At 40.4% G+C, this 21,180-nt stretch overlaps 1 protein-coding gene across 1 annotated transcript in view; it reads left to right on the top strand.

Annotated features, from left to right (window-relative positions):
* LOC117478735 (leucine-rich repeat transmembrane neuronal protein 4) overlaps nt 1-16,704 on the top strand; it is a 103,088-nt gene extending 86,384 nt beyond the window's left edge. Inside the window, exon 4 of the mRNA XM_034125638.1 lies at nt 12,912-16,704. Coding sequence (XP_033981529.1) covers nt 12,912-13,235 — 324 coding nt within the window. The 3' untranslated portion in view covers nt 13,236-16,704. The remainder of the gene's footprint in view (nt 1-12,911) is intronic.
* The last annotated feature ends 4,476 nt before the right edge of the window (nt 16,705-21,180 follow it).

Genomic DNA, 21,180 nt, shown 5'->3' with positions numbered 1-21,180 from the left:
TCTAGTGTCTGTAACTCAAGACTTCTTGCAACTATTTCACTGTAAGTCAGTTCCCTTATTCGGAAAGTAACAGTAATTAGGTAGATTACACATTACCTCAACCAATATACGTAATAAATAAATGTTATGTTTTAGGACAAATTAGCTAGGTAGGCTAGGCCATTTGGATTCCCATAACATTTAATATCATTTAGCTGATGCTTTCATCAAAAGTGACTCTGTGCAATCAACCACAAGGACACAGATTTATTTTCTAACGAACACATTTGCATAGGATAGGCAAAATGTGACCATCCGCAAATTCTTTGCATCAATGCATTTGCACACGCCCAACCTCACAAACACTTAAGCCCCATTTCACTCTCCTTTGGTTAAACTCTGGTCGCAAAAGGGTACGGACATGTCTGTGGACCAACAAACAAAGCTATCTATAGAGCTGATGTTCGTAACTAAAGAATATTTCTAGTTTCAATTGGAAAAATGGGTGATTACCAAATACTCAGCCTGTAATCTTTTTAATGTACCTGGTTAATTTCGTACAATCCGCATATAGTTAATTAAAACTGAACAAGAGAAAGGACAAGGCTGCATGTGCAGATGAGGAAAAGAGAAATAAAAGACGTTAGGAGAACAACCCTGTGACAGCCTGACAGTGCATGAAGGCACATTGCTGTAGGCTTGGACAGACTGCTGTTTAAAGTGCACTAGGCTGAGCTATTTTGCCGTTAAATTCTGTCAGTTTTGGATCCCCCCTAGACCACCCCATATTCTGGTTGTGTGAACTCATATGTTAACATAAATGCTCTGAAATCCTGCAGTGCGCCTGCCTAGAACTCCTCAGGTGGTAAAAGAGTAGTTTCATGGTTTTGGAACTGAGAGTTCATTCTTTAGGTACATTGACAACAATCCATTCATTCAGTTTTCACACACATATATAAATACATTTTAGTCATAAAGTTAAGGAGCTTTTTCCTAAATGCATTGGGGGGAAAGCAGGGAATACATTACATTTATGTTTTCACATAAACCTGGTGTGAGCGTGCAAAGTGAGTGTTATTTCCATAGCCCAGTAATACATGTTTTAGTTTTGGTCTGTTTGTCAGCAGAAGTTGGTGGCATTGGCCAGTGCAGAACCCTTTCCATTCCAAAAAAACATAAGATATTAAAATTGTAGAAACTGGAATAAGATAATTTGAATAGAATACCATTATTAAAAAATGGATTAATAGATCATCAACATATTTTCCAATTCATTTGATAGTTGCCAACAAATAAATACATCTTTGCAGCTCCAATAAAAGTGATTGTTTGCTTTTGTAGTAATAACCAGTTGTTTCCTAAATGTGTAAATGTGTTTGTGTGTTAGTATGAAGTGCCATTACCCACTGTTTAGATGCATGTGTGTATACAGTAGGTGCATGCAGGGTTTGTGTTAATGGAAAGTGCAATCTGTGTGTGTAACATGGCACACAAAGAGAGTGGGTGGGAGGATTGTGAAGGGGTAGCCGATTGGGGTGCTGTGATAATTTCACTAAAGGGAATTTGAAAACAGTTGCTCCATTACAATAGCAATCACCAAGAGCCACCTGGTGAAATATCTATCAGGGATTTGTGGATTTAGGCGGTTTTAATTACCATTTGCTAAACAGGCATCTCACAAGGTTTTCTATGGTGCCATCCCTCCTGTCACTCAGATTGTGTTTGTCTCAGCTCTCCACGACATGTTCTGCTCTGTATTTGGTGCGCTTTACAAGTATAAGAACATGGCAATTAAACACAGGTTGTTTAAAGAGGCCCTATTTATCTTTTTGGGGTTTTCCATTTCCTGTAGTGTTACACTGCCTGACATGCCTTAATTTGACTTCTTTGTTTGGTTCCGTAATATGAATACATAACTATGTAACACTCACTCTTCTATTGATTAGTGGCCCAATACATTGTACATGATATGCAAAGGGGTGGGACATGTCTGACACATCTCTGAGCAGTTGACAAATCACAACAGAGCTGGCCAGCTAACCAATCAGAGAGGACTGGGCTCTGGTTTCAGACAGAGGGTGAAAAGAGGTGCTGCAGCACCGGCATTATGGCACCTTTTTCAACATTAAAGAATGTAAAGAAGCAAAAAATCCCAATATCAACCTTAAACTTAGCATGATTTTCCCACGTTAATGTTTTATGTTCCCATAGGTGTGCCTTCTTAGCCTAAAAAGATGTCTTTACTGCTGTATATTTCCATCAGGTTACGGTGTTCTCCAGACTCTTTTTTGAAACTATATATAAATGGGCAACAGGACCAATCCCCTTTGAGGGGGCTTTGGTTGAATGCAGGTAAACAGAATGCAGGTAAACAGAACAACAAAAAGAACAGTACGATTTGGCCGAAAGGCAATCTCAACACAAATTGGTCTACTGGTGATTTGGCCTCTAGGTTTTTAGATGAGGGATTTATATCTTGAGCATCTGAACGCATCAGGTGTCTAATGATACCTTGATTCAGATAAATAAGAAGTGCCACAAAGACTTCAAGAGTAGCAGCACAGTTGGGATCTCATGTGACATCACATTTGTAGAATCAGAGTGTAAAGAGATATCATTACAATATAGAGCCAAGGACTAAAAACATGCAAACTACTAGAAAGGAAGGGGGATTTACAATATACTAGATAACAACATTAACAAATCAGAGCATCTGCTATGGATCAAGTAAGACATCAAACCCAAAGCAATGACAAAGTGGAGATGGAAAATGTGTATGGACCGCAATAAAGTGTATGCAATTATATACTAATAAGATTATGCAATGAAGAAAACCATTTGTAGATAAATGGTCTTGGCTGGGAAATGACATGTCTTGCATCAAAGAAAATGAAGAGAGATGAATCAGGTACCAGATTGCTTTTCTTGTCTAACAATGGTAACATGATCAAAGAGGTTATTTACCATACATTCTCTGACTTCCACATGACTACATGTCCTAACGCTGTAGAGTTTAGTTCCATTAGCGCAACTTCTCATAAGAATTCAGACTTGAGAGGTTGGAGCCTCAAGGGAGCTGTCTGGTCAAGGTTTCTCTTTCTCAGTGAAAGAGGTTCTCCCTTTAGGGATTTGCTCTGCCATGGCTTATGCAAAACCGTCCCCTTAGAGACTGCCTGTAGCAACCAGGATTTTCCCGCGATTACTTAAGCCCTATGGCTAATTACCTTTCCAGTTGAAAACATACGCCTCCTCATTAATTCAACACTCTGCAATCTATCATAATTACTGCCAAATAAGTTGTTGTTATCACTTTAATTTAAATTAGTGGCTGTGATTCTGCCTTAAGAGATTTTCCATGCACGTGCTTGGGAAATGCAACCTTTTACCTGTTACAAGTGCATGTTTAATGCATGATTTTACATAAGGCCATACATATTCTACTTTATAAGCTATACTTCTAAATCACATTTTATTGTGAATGATTTGTAAATTAGTGGACCAGAAAGACCTAGATACATTTAAAAATGTGATTGACAAAAAACAATTTGTTTTACCGGGAATTGTCCTACTATAGTATCCTTCCTGTGAATATCGTTATGTAATACTCTAGCTGCCGCTTTATCATTACAAATAGATGATATCCCTTACTTACAATCAGCACAGTAGCTACTGTATCTGACGAGCTAATCAGAAGCCTGTCATCCTACGTACGCCTTATACTACATGTATAGCATGATAAATCAGTATAAACAGGCTTGAACACCATGTTTTTGTTGAAAACCAAGGAGTATTCAAATATATATATATATCAAGGTGTTACAAAACAGTCAGGAGTATACATGCAATGCATCACCTCCTCACCTCTCCTCCTTTGCTTTCCATCTTTCTCTCTAATTAACTACATACCACCCAATCAATGTTGCTGCTGTATGCCTTCTCCCTACTGCAGGAGACCAATGAGTGGGAGAAAGGTAACATTTTTCCAAGTCATTATTAAAACCTTTGAATAAGAAACATATCATGTTGAGTTGAAGAGCCAAACCTGTGGCAAACTATTGTTCAAGAAAAAAAAAAATCAATGTTCTTGACCTTGTCTCAACTTTTTAAAAGAGTCAAACGAGGGTAAAAAAAGAAATCGGCTAAGAGCCAAAAGAGAAAGTGATTAACCGTGAAGGCCACATGCTGCGTTGCGTTGCCTTGCATTGTTTGTTTGCATCAGTGAATATCTAGCTTTGTTAAAATGCCATCTGTGTCCGAATGCTGTTTAGGCTGCTCGTGGTGAGTCAGGACAAGAAGCAGATCGGGAGAAGGTCTGCATATCACTTCTGGCTGCTGCCCAGCTCCCTTTGACATGTCTTATTAGTCAGGTCTTTAAAAGCCCTGGCCGGCCTTCCCAGGCACACTCCTCCCCAATATCCCTGATTAAAGTGCGACTGACGCTCGTAGCGTAGAGCCAAGTTGGCCACACAGCGTTAATGTTGGGTCATGTTCATTACTCAGACACACTGCTGCTTGCTGCTGCAACTGAGAGAATCGCATAATACAAGACATCGCCAGCTAAGGGATTTGGGAACTTTGAATTCATTTTCGTTTGACACAACCGTCAATCTGCTTTCTTAGTGGGTGCAGGTTATTTAGTGTGTGAGTGTAGCTGGAAGCAGATTATTTGTTAAGCTATGAAATAGCATCCAGGGTGCTCTTGATGTTGAGCATTTTCCTATATATAGATAACATATACTTAAAATGACATAGATGGATTTAACTAATAGTTAACTTAAAGATACCACCTAGATTTGATGTCAATGATAGCAACAAGTAAATACAGTTAATAGTGGTATTGCTACGTTTCGATTGAATCTATTCTGATGATGGTGTTATTATTAAATCAGAGGGATTTGCCCTGGGTATTTTATGGATTTTTATTCTAAAAGCATGCAGGAAATCTGAACAAATGTTTTCCCTGAGTAATGCCTGCAGGTAATAACACCCAGGGCACCAAAACCTTGCTGCCGCTTGGCAAGCTGATTGCTGTGAGTACTCATGCAGAAAGAAGAGCGAATCTACAAATATGATAATCAATTGGTAACCATTTGGTGACGAGAAATTATGAATAATTCCTAGTTTTAGGCACTCAAAAGTTTGAATCTGCTGTCTGTTTAACCGAATGGTTTAGAGTAAATAATTAACAATGATTTCAATCCTTAGTTGGAGCTGCATGTGAGCCGGAAACCAACCATTACAATAATAAGCATACATACCGTACACTGCAAGCTTTCTGTCTCATTTCCATTGTTCTACAGATTCTCAGCCCCCACCATCATCAGTTGTGGTAATTGTGTGTTGTGCTGGATGTATATGTGTGAAAGCAAACCGGGCTGAGGAACGTGTTGAGCATTGAGTAACATTTCACGGCCCATTTGCTGTGGTCTGCGGAAGCTCCTTTACTGTATATACCGTCGAGTGGGAGGAGGTTGTAATGAGCCGACGGTGGGCACCCATCGGTGCGTGAAGGGGGCCTCTATCGTCCTCTGTTTCTCACCAGTTTCCTCTCTAGCTTTTCCATCCTTTTTTTCTTTTTTAAAACAGCTTCCATTCTCTATGTAGTTCACAGAGTGTCCATCTATCTGTGTGTGTGTTGTGCCGGAGACCTGTAATCAAGAGTCACTGCACATAAAGGGACCTCCAGTCATTAAGGAAATAGTGGGAGGTTAACGGCTTGTTTAGAGAATCAATTAGTCTAAAATGTGGACATGTGGGCCCATTTTCACACACAGCTCTACGAGGGAATGTCAAGGTTGTACATTCTGCCTCCATAACCCTTTATGGTTCCATCACTAGTACTGTCCTGGGAGGCCTCTTTAATCCCAGTCAATTGAAGTTAGAGTTAAAGACACAGTAAAGCAGCTGTTAAATGGAATATGTTGGTTGATCGGATCCCAAGAGCACTTGATTCGATCTCTTGATAGTGGTCATTACTTAGCGATTGTTCGGGAAAATCACTGTGATTTTTCTTTTTCGATTGTATATGACTGTGTTGTGTCAGGACATGGTGGCGGAGGAGGAAACAATTCCAGCAACTTCGACCGCAACAGCAGCACTTTTGGAAATGTGACACACACATAAACACACTTACACATGCAGCTGGGGAAGTATTCCTCTTGGGATGTGCTGTCTGAAAACAAACGGATGGCGTTTAGCTTCACACCCCCTCAGACACGTTCATGCACACTGCTCCGCTGAAATCCTGACTGGTGGGCTCCGTGTCATTGACGCCCGCCTAGCAACATCTGTGCCGGCTACCCTCGCATGCTAGAGCCGCGCAACACTCAAACAGCCATGCTCACACACCAGCACATGCAGTCACAGTTTGCAGATGGACACATGTTTATGGTGTAGTTGTTTCAACTGATGGGGGTTTTAGTGTAGCTTTATGACATGGTTCAAAACACTCATATTGCGTTTGAACATATTAAACGCAATATGATTGGCACTATTGTTCAACACGTTTAAACAGAAGGCATACTCGTGATAATGTGGACCTAAAAAGTCCAAAATGGCCAGCTTTTTTGACACACTAATGACCCTCCAGACCCTCCAGACCCACATACAACCACTAATTCTACTATCAGTAACATGTATACTAAAAGTTACTATATCTGTATTGTAAAACATGGTAGCTGTAAGCTATTGTTTTATTAATCCTCATAAAAATGATAATAATCTGTACCATTATTTCTGATTAAACATTACATTACAATTATTATACAGTAAATGTTTTTCTAATTGCTTATTTCCCTAAACAATACACAAGTGAATTCGAGGTAGTACTGGCAAAGGAAATCATGTTGTAGTGGGTGTGAAAATTATGAAAAACATAAAACTCAAAGCTCTCTGGGAACTGAGATTCATTCTCAGTGGCAGTAAGTACTTTGTACAACAACGCAGCACTTTGGGACATGGTTTTACTGAAACAGATTCAACAGCATAAACATTGGATCAAATATGCATCACAGCATGCTTTAAATATAGATGGACCAAAATGAATTACGGTAATATACAGTATCTCTAAACTTCTATAAAGAGTACTAGCAGGATGAAAACGAGAGAAATAATGAGATGTTGATTTCCAGTAACTTGGTTTTGGTTTGTTTTAATGATTCCCAAAAATGAAACAAAATGTAATAATGCAATATTGGAAGAGGAAGAAGAAGAATAATATTGGATAGCGACAACAACGATTAACAATTTATTTAAAAAACATTTCTGCTATAATTTGGGGAATACTGTGTGACATCCAGAGGCACATAAAAAGAACACAAAGTGATATAATAAGTAGTAATTCCCATCATAATCCCTGGGTTTGCAGACATAAAGGACTTTACATTAATGAGAAGAACAGTAACTGCCTAAGCAGCATTTTAGTGGGAGTCTGTTGCACCTCCTCTTCACTGTGTCATGCTTCTGTGTGCCACAATATGGTGACTTGAGAGGATCAAAGTGTTTGGCATGAAGAGCGGCAGACTTTTGAACCGCAATGCTCTTAAAGCCCAGGGAGGCATTAGCATTGTCTCCCTGTGGCGGAGTTACTGCCTCCTTAGCTGCTCATAAAAGCGTGAATGCAAAAAGAAAACAGAACTTCTGAGGCACACTGGAATGCTGTAAAAAAAAACTGGAATTTATAGGATTTATTTTAAGAGACTCCTCTAGCAAATTAGAGCTGTTGTGAGGATGTAATGTAGAAATATCCACGGATGGAGGAAGGGAATGTTTTGTGATTCTCTGATCAGGTTTTTACAGCCTCTGGTTATCAGCTACAGTTGGTGTTTGTTCACACACAGAGGTTTCACTAAATATAAAAAAATGGGATAACAAAGATATCTGAATTATAACTATTTGAATTGCATCTTTTTTAAATTTGATCGGCAACTATCATGGAATTACAACCCTAAAAGTCAAAACCCATTTTAAGACTTTTGTTTGGACTTATCTCCTTGGGCAGGTTATTCTCAAAGCTTTGGGGACAAAATGGCCCGAAGGTCACTCAAGTGTGTTCAGGCATAAGGAGATAAAGATCCTGGATGAGGCAGGGTGCCAGTCATTGTCAGCTGAAGCACAATCGGGTAGCTGTGGCAGAGATCCAAAAAAGGGAGAATAATTCATCCAGTGGTGCAGCATGGGGAGTTGAGAGAGTTTATTTGTCTTCTTGCAAATGTGTTCTGACAGGTAGAAGCTGCAGTATACAACATAACATATTGAATGCAGTTGCACCTGTATGCAACATATATTCAACTAAGGCTCTCACATACATGATAGGCAACATCATCTCTGTGTGTGTGATCCTTTCTGTCCTATAGAGATCTCAAACCTAGAGGGAAAGCATTGTAGATTGTTTCCAAAGTTCAGACAATTTCAACTCTGACCTTGTTTGCTAGTGACCTTTCAATGCACACTAGCGTGACTGCTGTGTATGGCATAACCTTAGTGTATCCAGATTCCACCATACCACCCATATGGACTGCTGTGCTCCATCTTGCAGTTCGGATTAGGGTTAGGGTTAGGGTTGGTCAGTGTTATTTCCCCCATTGTTTCTTATTTTTATTTATGTCTAGAAGCCTCAGACTGGTATTTATGCCTCAACCATGTTGTTTTTTTCAAACCATACCAACCTTTGGGGCTGTACTGTGCTCCAGCTTGCAGTTAGGGTTAGGGTAAGTCACCTTGACTTCAACCATTCCACCATTTGTTTTAAGACTACTATCTGGAAACCTTCAATAAGTACTGCACAATGAGAATGTATCTGGCAGAAAGAAGATGTTATGGGTGGTAAAAAGGTCAAACAAGTCTAGATAAGTATTTAAGTGAATAGTAATAGACAGATCACATACTGAAAGAGCAATTGGCCCCATGCTGTTTTCACTTTCCGAAAAACAGCAGGAACTTCTTCAACAGTGATTGGCCCATTAGAAAGCCCCGGTATCATTCATTTCAGCCCAGATCACATACTTTAAGAACATTTGGAAGATATATTTAAATGTGTCTATGTTGTATTTGCATCTGACCAGATGTTACCAGTTTTCATATTTGGCTGGCTCCAGAGTCAACAGACTATTCAGTGTGAGGAATTAATAATTTCCTAATGCTAGGAGGCACAAAGAGAGGCTGATTGCATTCCTAATGAGCTTTCTGTACCTTGCAACTATACACGGCGGGCAGATGAATATCAATAGCACTTTATTTCTTTTGTTTCACGGTAACGGACAAAACGAGTGTTTCGCATCAACGATTTTGCTCAATGAGCCACGTTGGATTGTCTTATATATATATGCATCTTTCAAAATTGCATGTTGTCTGATAAATATTCATATTTCAACGTTGCATGCAGCACTGTATGTTAAAAGGTAGAGACACAATGTCAAACTGGTATAAAACTCTTGTAAAATGTTCTCTCTTTTACTATTTCATTCTGTCCCTTCTCTTCTTCAGGCTTCTATGGACATCACACATTCAAACACACTCTCCACGAGGCCAGATTTATGCCATGACAATTTCATGGAATGCATTGAAACGGTTCAGACTTAATATCGGTTAATTAATTTGGTGTACCTCGGCAGGGAGGTATGAGCAGAGCTGATGTGGACTGGAGATGAGGTGGTGGTGGTGGTGGTGGTGGTGTTGGCTTCAGGGTTGGTGAAGGGTTTAAACCGAAAGGGGAATGGGGTGAGTAATCCACAGAGTGCCTATAATGTAATGAGTCAGCCGCGCTTAATGGATTTGAGAAGGAGGGAGGTATGCAAAGAAAAAAGGTGGTGGCTTCAGAGGTATGTGTTGTAGCTGAAAGAAAGGCTAGGTTGGAGGACTGAAAGATGAAAAATGGAACTCCTACGACCTACATTTTTCCAAACTAGACAAAGATGACCTCAGTATTGTTTTATATGAAAACCACCTTAATGTTGGCTGAATTGTAATGCTGCACTGCACCATGGTAGCATTTTACAATAAAGCCCAAGGCTACAAATACCACTAGTTTTTAGAAGCCTGAAACAGAAATGTATATAGTGCATTCAGAATGGCTTTAGCTTAGCCTGGTGGTGTGGGATAATTCCTGAACTGCCAAACTGAGTTAGCCCAGAATGTTTCCATTTGACTTTGAAATCTCTGCTTGCTCACACACACAAACACACACTATTCCCCCCTTCCAGCCAGCATATATCTCCATATCATTGACACAGTCTGCCCTCTTGTAAAAAACCCTGGCATAAATTCTCTTCAATTTCCCTAAAACAGGATTTATCACAGAATGCTGTTGTTTGATAAGTTCTTTACATGTACAAGCATACTGGTGATGTTGTTTTTCGGGGGTTACTTTGACCAATGTTTAACTTATGTTGTGTTATGTTTAAATCCACTTGCTTGCACATGCTTTTTTTCTCTCAGACATAATTTAAAGCTTACATTGAATCACAATTAGAATTTAATTTGTTCCCTGATTGCATTTGTTTGCCTTCCCTACAACTACTTTGTTCACCAAATTAAACTAAATGTATCCTTACCAATGGAAGCTACACTGCACCCAGTTGTGCTTTATTTCAAGATTCTGCATGTATAATTTCTGCTGTCAAACTGTTTTTTAGGGATTATTTATTCAAGGCAAATTAATATAAACCATTATATGTATGCTAAGCTTGTCACGATACCAGAATGTTAAACTACAAAACATCTGGCACTCTTTCAAAACCATGGCAGCAAAAACAATTATAGGCACATCAATTAGGTTTACCTATTATATGTATTTAATTAACAACCTATTTAATTACACCATGGTTTCTTACTTTTAAGCTTTTTCCAATATCATTTTTTAAAGGCTTTGTGGAAACACAAATACAATCCAGTTCACCTTTTATTGGAGTGCCAGAAAAAGGAATCTTGGCCCTCAAAACCCTCTTCATGTAAAGATACCATCAGGGAAAAGTAGAAAAAACATGTATTTTGGCCAATAGGGCGCAGTGATTTTACTTTTCAGGAAATTAAGTTCTCTTGTGAATAACCTGTTTACCTCAAAATGTGAAAAACATCGCAGGTTAAAAGGAAATGTCAGGGATGTTCATGAACGATGTCAGAGTTTTGACACTTGCTCAGCTTCCAACACCTCCTCAAGAGTCAGGGGTTGTATTATTCATGCCTTCCGTGTTGTCATATCTGCAGCTCCTGCTGTTGCTGTGTGTTTCTTGTTGCCTGTGTGTACAGACCTGATGATCTGTCGCTCTTCCAGGCTGCGTTGTTTAATCCAGGTCAGCTGCCATCTTACCCTGCTGTTTTCACAGCCTGTTAGAAATCTTGTTATTGGCCTCATTTTTAAGGCGTATAAGCGTGTGATTTAAAGTCGGGGAGACGGAGTGTCACGAGAGTCTTATCTGTTTGTTTGGCTCTGTGCTAAGGTTGGTGGAGGGAATGCAAGACCAGACGCATAGCCAGATGTGATGAGTGCCTCTGGCTGTGACACAAGTGACATGCCACTGGAGAGGGAGAACGGGTTTATTTGCTTAAGCTCTCATAGCAACAGTCAAACACACCCACATGGTGGTCATATATGCAGGGAGGTCTGTGTGTCATTCATACATGAATATCTAAACGTGCAAATGCATATCTTTGTATTTTTCTGACAGTCACAGTGAGCTTTACAGTACAAGTCGTAAGTAGGAAGAGAAGAGTAAAATGGGGCCCACGTCTGTAAAAATCGGTTGTCGCAGATGCATCGCAGAACACATTTTGGAATGTTACAGGCTCAGGTGGTCACCATGTGAAGATGATTATTACAGAGGGCCAGCGGTTTAGTGGCAAACAAACAGTGCTGTAGGCTTTGAGTCACACAGGCCCGTTGAAATGTTGTATGACAAATTAACTGCTTTGGAAAAGGGGAACATCGTTTGAAAGTATGGACTATTTATTTGAAAGGGAAAACAGCTGTGACTGTTGTAGCTGCCAGGGCTAGTTATGGTAGTTGTTATTTTCTTTTTGAAGAAATCCACAATATAATCGTTGCTTGTTTGAAATAAGTTGGAGATTCTTGCCCCCCGGGAAAAGAAGAAACTAGACCTATAGTTACATTTGTCAGTATAGAAACTGAACATTTTTATTTGGTCTAATTTGTATGTATTTCTGGATTAATGTAGGAAATTGTTTCTTGTAAAACATGTTGCAATTCAGCCCAACACCTTTTTAAGTGGTGTGAACGCATCTATTAAATGTTAAAAAAAAACATGTTAAGTGTCTGGTAAAAAATAAGGAGAAAATTGTTAACTAGTTGGATTGTGGTTGGGGCTTTTTTGCCTTTCAACTGTCCTTTACTGCTAACTGGCGCAGAGTGATGATCATATACCACTATACCATCCATATGGACTGCTGTGCTCCACCTTGTGGTTCAGGTTAGGGTTAGGGTTAGGGTTAGTCACTGTACATTAACTTCACCCATTGTTGAGAATTTTTCGACCAAAATGTTTAGTCTTGGAACACATTTTGCAGAACCCCAACCAGTACACAATCCATTATTAGAGGCAGTAGAACATGAACATAATCTAGTCTGGTGATAGCAGTAAACTTCCTATAGTCATTATGAAAACAGTGAGTTTGATCTAATTTGGTGGCTCAGCCGGGATTTGAATTAAAAGTGAAGAGATGTCATCAATAGTTCTCAGCATATTGCATTATGTAGTTTAGCTATTGATTTTAAACTGACTCAGTCTGTGCACATTTCTTTCAGTCAATGTCTACACTTGATACTCTTGTTCTTTTGTGGGACAAAGTTGATTGAGATTTAGTTTGTCTAACGTTTTCTTCTCTGTCTCCTTTTGTTTCCCCTTCTATTTCTACATTTCCTTCACTCTCCCTTCACTCCATCATATTCTCCTTCTCCTCTATGCTCTCCGTCTAAACAGGTCCCCCACCAGTTGGGCGCGCTGACCTTCTACCGCTATGAACAGCCTATCGTTGACTACTGCCAGGCCCATCAACCCCTGCGGCTCAACATGGGCTATGAGGGACCCCCACAGGGCCTGGAGGGCCTGGATGACCTGGGGCCGTGTGATAGGGGCACCATTCAGACAGTGGCGCTGCCTGCCGTGCCCACTGCCGCCAGCATAGGTGCCTCCGTGCCAGGGCCTCGTTCTCCTCCGCCAATCCTCAGACCTCCGACTGAAGGTCCAAGTGGCGTGTCTTATCCTACCATCGAACGCACCGGCACACTCAAATTCGGACGTTAGCGAGCCGGATCTGGTGGTTAGAAAGTGGGGCAAGGGCCTCTGACTCACCGTGACTTTGTAATGAAGGGGCAGGTGAGCTGGTTATTCAGTGGGGCCTTGTCCTCAGAACATGAGTATGTGAACTAGAGGACAACACTTTTCTAATTCCGCCTGAAGGGACTTGGAATCTGAAACACACAGTCTCACTAATATACAGCAGAGCGTGGAACATCCTTGCAGATCATTTTGTTTTCTTTTTTCCAAAGCACTCCATATAAAACACGTCTGAATCATGGGAGGTAATCCAGCGTATGTCAAAAAGTATTACCTTGTTTCCAAATCTGGGTCTTGGCCATATCCCATCATGGGGCCCCTGTTCACAGCAGTCCACGTGTACTAAGTCTGGAATAAAAGGGAAAGTGCAATAAACATGAGTTCTCCATCCCAGAAAGTGGGAGCAGTAACATAAAACATAAACGAGATGGGAGCTGGACATCATGTGAAGAGGATGGGGCTTCTTACTGTGATTAGTTTTAAAATATTAAGTCTGTATAGTTGTTAAAAAAAGGCAAATACATTAATCATTTATTTCACAAAGATGAGTCATTCTCTCAAGACAATGTTATAGAATTTGTATTTCCTTAAACTTGTTTTCTTATGTTTCTGTTGACGTAGGATTTCACGTTGATTTCTATTATGTGCATGTCAAACCAAAGAGTTTACTTACATTTATTGTTAAATATATCAGAGCATTCTTAAAATGGTCTTCTAAACCAGCCCCTGCCAACTTACATTCACAATTTCAACCACATCCGTGCTGCGTTCCAATGAAATGGGCTTTGCTTTACAGCTTAGCAAAGTACCAACGCAAGTGAGATAGTGAAGCTTACATTTTAGAGATATTTATCATAATAATGACCTGGTCCTCCCAACATTAATTTGACTGTAATTCATGATCTTGGAGACACAATGAACAGCAACAACCACACAAACACTTCTGGAGAGACATAATGGTATGTTCCATAAGATTCAATGAACATCCATGGGATCTTTTCACAGCAGGTCTTTGTATATGATTATATCCCAGCTGAACGATTCACTATTTGCTTTAAAGAGGTAACCATTGGGATTTCATGTGGTTAAACATTGGAATGCAAAGTATTGTACATATTCTTACAAAAGGTCCACTTTACTGACGGTCAAACCACTCTCACTGCCCCAAACAGACAACTAAAACAAAGTCAATGTGCGACTGGACAATTTGGAGTGCACCATCTTGCAGGGTTCCGAAAAAAGCTAAGGCCTTGTGCTCCCATCAACCCTCCACTACAGAGAGCAGCAGTGTCTAGTGGGGGCATGTTGAACCAGCACGTTGACTTCTCTTTATCCTGCGTGTGAACCCATGGACTGTACGCGTGTGGGGGTATTGCCTGACAGTTCCCTTTTTTTTCCAGAAGGCTTGCCTGCAGTGTTGGACTTTATTGCACTTGTAGGCCTTTGGTCACCGTGCCAATCACTGCTACTCACTGACTTGTGAAGCTAATGAGGACTTCACAAACGGCTGTGATGGCCTGTCAAATATCATCTGCAGATTAATCGGAGCAGATTCCTTCATGTCAGTGGTCGTTCCCAAGGGAGTTGTGGAAACTGTGCTTGGTCCTCCCATGGCGTGACTGATTGATCTACATGAAATTGCAAGGGGCCAAATGTACCCACAGATAGTGGATGTATCCTCAAGATAATAGAGGTGTTTTTTTTCATTGTTTTGTTATTTGATCTTTTTGGCTTGGAACATAAAAGACTCGTGTTCAAAGATGATGTCAAGAAATTCTATAAGACTAATCAAAGGACACAATCGAATAGAACTTATTTATCGTGTAAATAGTGAATCTTTAAAGATGTTGAAAAAAAAAGTATGAACTTCACTTCTTCTGAAACACATACTGCTTGTGAACAGAAGAGGAGCCTTATTCACTTTCCGGCGGGAACCAAGATGACTCGGAGAAGAGGTTCCTACTGTACCGCTCCTGTTGTTTCAATGATAACTATTTTTATATCTGCTCCCGACACTATTGTACCATTAAACACTAATTATGTTACAGAGGTTATTTCTCAAATCCAATCATTTTACTGAATCACAGGAAGAAGGGAATTTCGGGAGCCCTGTTATTATGACATACCGCAAGCGTCAAACCTCACAGAGATCCACATTTTCTGTTCTGACTTCAGACATGTTTCCTCTTGCAGGAGGTGTCCTCACAATGTGTTGTTAGGTACATCCCAATCCAACCCTCTTGTTTTAGAATTACAATGGTATCTGCCATTTCACGGCAAGTGTGCTTTTCTTTACACCAAGAGTTTAACTTGGGAAGGATGTTTCTTTTCGATGTGCCATAATTTTGTTAAATGTTTTACCAAAAACCAGCCCCAAAACAAGAAGTGACCGAAAACTTTTCGCGTCTGAGAAGGGTTCAGTCCCCTTTGTGTACAGGACATAGCATAAAAAAAGCAGTTGATTCGCTCAGTACGGTTGCTTAATAGTGCTGGTGGAGTTTACTTTGTAATAGCAGCTGTGCCAATGTCTTTATAATGGGAGCTCTCTCGATTCTATCCATGTATTGTCTTGCCTTGCTCTATATCGCCCCTGCTAACTCCTTGGCCTGAATTTCATGTCTGCCTCCGGGTGACTCGGGTGAACCTGTTTAATGATGTTCTATTTCTGTCCGCATGCTGATATTTTGGGAAACTATGCCCGGTTAGGGAAGAGCGCTGAACCAGAGACAAACAGTATGGGAGATATTTCCTGTCTGGAATGCCCTAGAACCAGCAGCACGTGTCACGGAGGACTTCACTGTTTTTAAAGCAACTTGTTTGCTGACCCATTCCTGCCCCTGTCTCGCCTAAAGTAGAATTCCCTGGTACAATAAAAGCCGGAAAAAGAGGCCTGAGTCGGTCCTTCACTTCTGGGACAGCCTTCCCTTCTTTCTTTTTTTATTGGTCTCCTGCTAAAGCCCAGTGCAACAATATGTAGTAGTTACTTCCGCAGTGATAATGGTTCAATTCAGTCTAAACACTATGATCAAAGCTACCTTCATGTGTAATTAGGAAATGCTATTAAAACCTTTGTCTATTCACAATTAAATCAACTACTAATAAGCAATTGATTAATCATGACTTCCGCCCAGATAAAATCGTATATGTTCAGCGGAATGTTCCAATCCGGCTGCCAGTAATTATTTCGTCTTTTGTCCATTTTCTTTTTCGCCATCAGAGAGCTGGAAGCACAGGCGCTGCATGCTAATGATGCATGTTTGAGCTGAACCCCAGGACTGTCTGCGCTAGCCCCACCAACAGGCTTTATTTTCTCTTCTGCCTTGTTTGTTTATGGTTTGGTACACCCCGAGATCCACCCCCCCTCCTCCCCCCCCCCCATCCTCCAGTCTTTGACTTTGGTCCCCATTGGGAGCATTTGTCTTTTTTACCCATCTCTTTTCTTTTTGCTTCTGGGGAGTTGAATAAAGTTCTAAAGGAATTGCAGAGAAAAGTTCCATATTTCACAGTTAATACGCAGTGGAAAAGCTAAATGCAAATCTCCAAGGGAAAAAGAGGGGAGGGAGCAAGAGATGTTGTACAATTTAGAGTACTAGAGGGACACATGCAAAGTGCAAGGACATATTCAATTAGAATGAAGGCCCTGTGACGTTTCTGAATGTCCCAGTCAGCATTATTTCCAACATGAGACGTGACACAAACTGCTTTAGCCAATCTTGGATACCAGTGTCACACACATAAGTATCCATATGGCACACAGACAGAATAAGAACACACAATTAAATCAACTCTAATTTTCTAAGCTGTACGCAGATTATTTGCTTTGATACACGCAAATCCAATAGGTAAATCCCATTGCTTTTTGTCAAGGGACCTCTTGCGATGCTAGGGTATGGCCTACAAAAAAACGTCATCACTGCACCTCTCTATTTTGTTTTAAACTGCAGAAAAAAACTAACATTTATACACATACACGAACACAATAACCATGAAAAAGGGCAACAAACGCCTTGATAGATGATAATAAAGTACTGCAGCTCTTGACGCTCCCATCCATTTCAGAACACCCAAGGCCATCTGCAACGCTTCAGTAGGTTCTAATCCATTACCTCATAAATAGATTTGAAAAATTAATTCCAAGCCAGACGTGGAGTTGCAGCTTTTCTTCCTTTTAACATACATCTGTGTCTTACCCACAGTACCCATACAACTCACAGGCATGACTCCACACAGTCAGTACGTAAACACACAGATAGGGGGGCTAAGCAGGGAAAAATGAAAAAAAGTAAGCTTATTCTCCCATCTGCCACTTCTAGAGTCCTAATTTAAGTTTCTGTGTGCCGTTGGTGTGTGCAGACTGCAAAGTGGTAAGAATTAATAACTTTCTCATGCTGAAAGGTAGAAAACAGAGACTCCATGCATTGCTAGTTAGTTAGCTACCCCGCATGTACCCAAATGGCCTGCGAGTGTGTGTGTGTGTGTGTATCTAAAGCAGCACCTTGTCCTCTACCTCCTCTGAACCAACGCCACCATTACTGATGTTCAGGCCAACACAATCCCCATTGATTGTTAGTGTTCCACGCTGTTTCACATTAGCAGGAAGTCTTTAACCTGTGACCCACATTGTCCTGACTCTGTTTTTCTGCAATTGCTCATGTCAGAGGGAACACAGAAAGTGAAGGCATGATCATTAACCTCTGTCGGGGATACACACTTTTCCGTTTGTCTGACAAAGCCCCCTTTACGCCCCTAATTGGATTTAATGTGAGCACCGTAGAAAAGGAAGCTTTTTATTTAAATGGCCTGCATTCTAGTCTTGCTGTTGGATTGAGAGTGCAGTGAGAGAGAAAAGCAGAGGGAAACTGATTGAAGCAATATCAGAGTTATTCTTTGTTGGCTTGCAGGCTAAAAGCACTTTCCAAATTTCTTTTTTTTAAGCTGCCAAGCTTCCCATACGAACCAGGGGATCCCCGCTCCTTCTCATTCATTTCATTTCCTGCAGAGAGCATTGGTTTCTGCAGGGTGTAAATATGCGCTGCATTGTTTTTCTTTTTGGGTTTTCTTTTTTGGTAGTTGGTTTGTTGTTGAGTTTTTTTATTATTATTGTTCTTTTTACTGTATTCAGACTTAACGCATTTTTGTGGAGACCTGGTCCAAGCGCAAAAATATGGCTCCTCTTTGAGTATATTATTGTCAGAAAATGTTTTGTAAAAATTTTGATGATGATATCAGAAATAAACATCTAAAGATGAGAGTTGTGATGTCTTGTTTTTTGAGAATATATTGCATCGTAGGCTACTGTACTAAAAGGAAACATTACAAAAACCTAGTTATGGGCACTTCTGTGACAAGTCTCATTAGCCGCGTTCACACCGGAGTACTTTTCACCGTACTTTTCGCGTTTAGTTCCGTTAGTACCCCTTATGTCGCGTTCACACCAAAAAGAGCACTTAATCCCGGGAACTTTTACCCCCATTTTTAGTGCCTGCTGAGAGATGGTACTATCCTGGGGGAAAAAAGTGCCCCAGTTCTGATTGGCTGGGCGAATTGCAAACCACGCCCCGTAAAACTATGAAATGTTTTGTAAAGCCGCCATTTTATTATCCTCGCATTAGCATTATTAGCATTAGCATTCGCCCAGCGCACAAACGCAGAGAGACTAACTTATGGCAACACAAAATAAAACATGGGAGCGGTGGAGATGAGGAGGTGTCGGCGTTCTGGCGATTTACTCGGAAGGCTTCAGTAGAAGCTGCTGGGAGTCCCAGCAGCTTCTACTGAAGCCAGTCCCCAACTCCGGGGACTTCCGGCCGGGAACTCCGGGTGGCAGTATACGCCGTGAAGTTGTTTGCGGCCTGCCAGTAAACCTAAAGCAGAAGAAGACGAAGTGACGTCAGCGGCTCATTTGCGTAATCTTCCCTCAGGGAATTTATTCCGGTGTGAACGCGATCTGTACTAATTGCCCTGGGGTAATAAGTGCCGGGGCACTGAGTGCCGGCACTCAGTACGGCAAAGTACTTGGTGTGAACGCGGCTAATGTAACCTGTAGATGGTTCCTGTGCCCTGGAAGGAGTGTAAGAAAATAAGAGAAATCCTTCACTATACAACCATTTTATCAAGTAGCATTAGGGTTATGAGGCACTGTTTTTAAAGCTCCTCTTGATTTAAAGTTGTATTATATTAAAGTGCATTACTTAATCCCTTAGTGCTACTTCAAGCCATTTCTATCATATTTTTGCACCTTGTCCTTATTTGTTTTTGTTCGCATTATTTTGCGTGGCTGATTTAATCTGGTTTGCTACAGAGGTATGAAGCCAACATTTTGCAGTGTGATTTTATTGCAATAAACAGGTGGCAAAATAATTACATTATGATGCCAATGTATGATAATGAATGCTTTGTCAGGTTTGTCCACACGTCTTTTGATGCTTTTAAAAGGCTTGTTTTCTGAATGGAGTTCATCCGACTTCCCTTAGACATGCTGCTTTTAGGTCAGACCCACTTTCTTTAAGCTTGGCAACCTATCAGAAATGACTGTACCAGTACCAACATCCAGTAAGGGCATGGGAACACGATTTTCATGTCTCAAACTCAAGAAGAGTCCAGCAGTCTGGGGTTTCAAGTGGATCAATTATGTAGGCTTGCAGAAAGTAACCGTTCATAACTCTGTGTGGACCTCTGTGTGTTTGAAAATAATTTGACCCTCCACAATTCATGGTATCATGCTTGAAATGTTACACATTCTTCCTCACCACATGGATTATACTGAAAAAACAACCAGATACAAGCGGCTGAGAAAGAAATGATTCAATAGCATTAGATATTTAATGAAGACGACATTTAATAATAAATGTTGAGCTTGTATCATGAGGTAATTCCAGAAGAAAGACTAGTTGTTTTCCAGTGAGGATTCCGGCATTGTTTGTATGTCTCGAAAAAAAAAGTCCAAAGAAATTAAACAAAATAAACGTTGGTATGCTTATTTGCATTTTTCTACATTGGAACATCGAAGGTTACTTTACAAGGTTAGCTGTTGGTGCTAAAGTAGCTGCTGATTTACCCTTAAAACAATTATGGTAAAATTAACTTCCATTTAAAGGTTCATTCTGTAGTTGTTTCTGCACCCTTTGCAAGATTTAACAACTTTTTTTACAGAGAATCAGGCTCTGGCAGATTGAGATACAGCTTAGTTTTAAATGTCTAATGGCACAGACAGATCTTATTTCGGGTCATCTTCGCTGTCTTCTCAATTACTTACTATACTTTAAGGTTTCCTCTGCCACAATGGTACCTGGGAAAATTGCTTTCAGTCACAGTAAGATGGCCAAAAATAAATAAACCCCATTCAGCTGGACTGTAACTGACAAGTTAAAGACATTTAGACACTCATCCAAACATCCAAACACATTCAAAGTAATGATTGTAATCTGGACCTTTCACCGACCAAAGGACTGCAATCACAGTGCCCAAAGTAAGAAAGAACAAAATCACACTCAGCGGGCTCTGACAGCCTGTGGTTAGCCTCTCTGGGGTTTCCTCAAAATAGCAACACGGTCCACAGAGAGCATCATAAGAAACAACAAACACACACCGCAATATGAGACACTTGGGATATGTGATCACACTGTCACAATCATAAGGTGTGAGGACATTGTCAAAACCTGTAAAAAAAAATGATCAAAGCAACGTCAGTTTACCAAATTTATCCAAATTCACCCCAGAAATAAAACATGAAACATAAACAGAAATTTGATTATAATCTTGACATCACTGCCGGGTGTTGTAACACACTTATTTTTAGTAAAAGTAGAGATACCACAGTGTAGAAATATTAAAAGTCCTGCATTCAGCATTTGTGCACCAAAGAACAATTAGTAAGGGTACCAGAAGTAAATGTACTTATTCTGCACATTGG

The sequence above is a fragment of the Trematomus bernacchii genome, unplaced genomic scaffold (genome assembly GCF_902827165.1).
Source record: "Trematomus bernacchii unplaced genomic scaffold, fTreBer1.1, whole genome shotgun sequence".
NCBI lineage: Eukaryota > Metazoa > Chordata > Actinopteri > Perciformes > Nototheniidae > Trematomus > Trematomus bernacchii.
The sequence above is the reverse complement of the archived record's forward strand: the minus strand, read 5'-3'. Positions and strand labels throughout refer to the sequence as shown.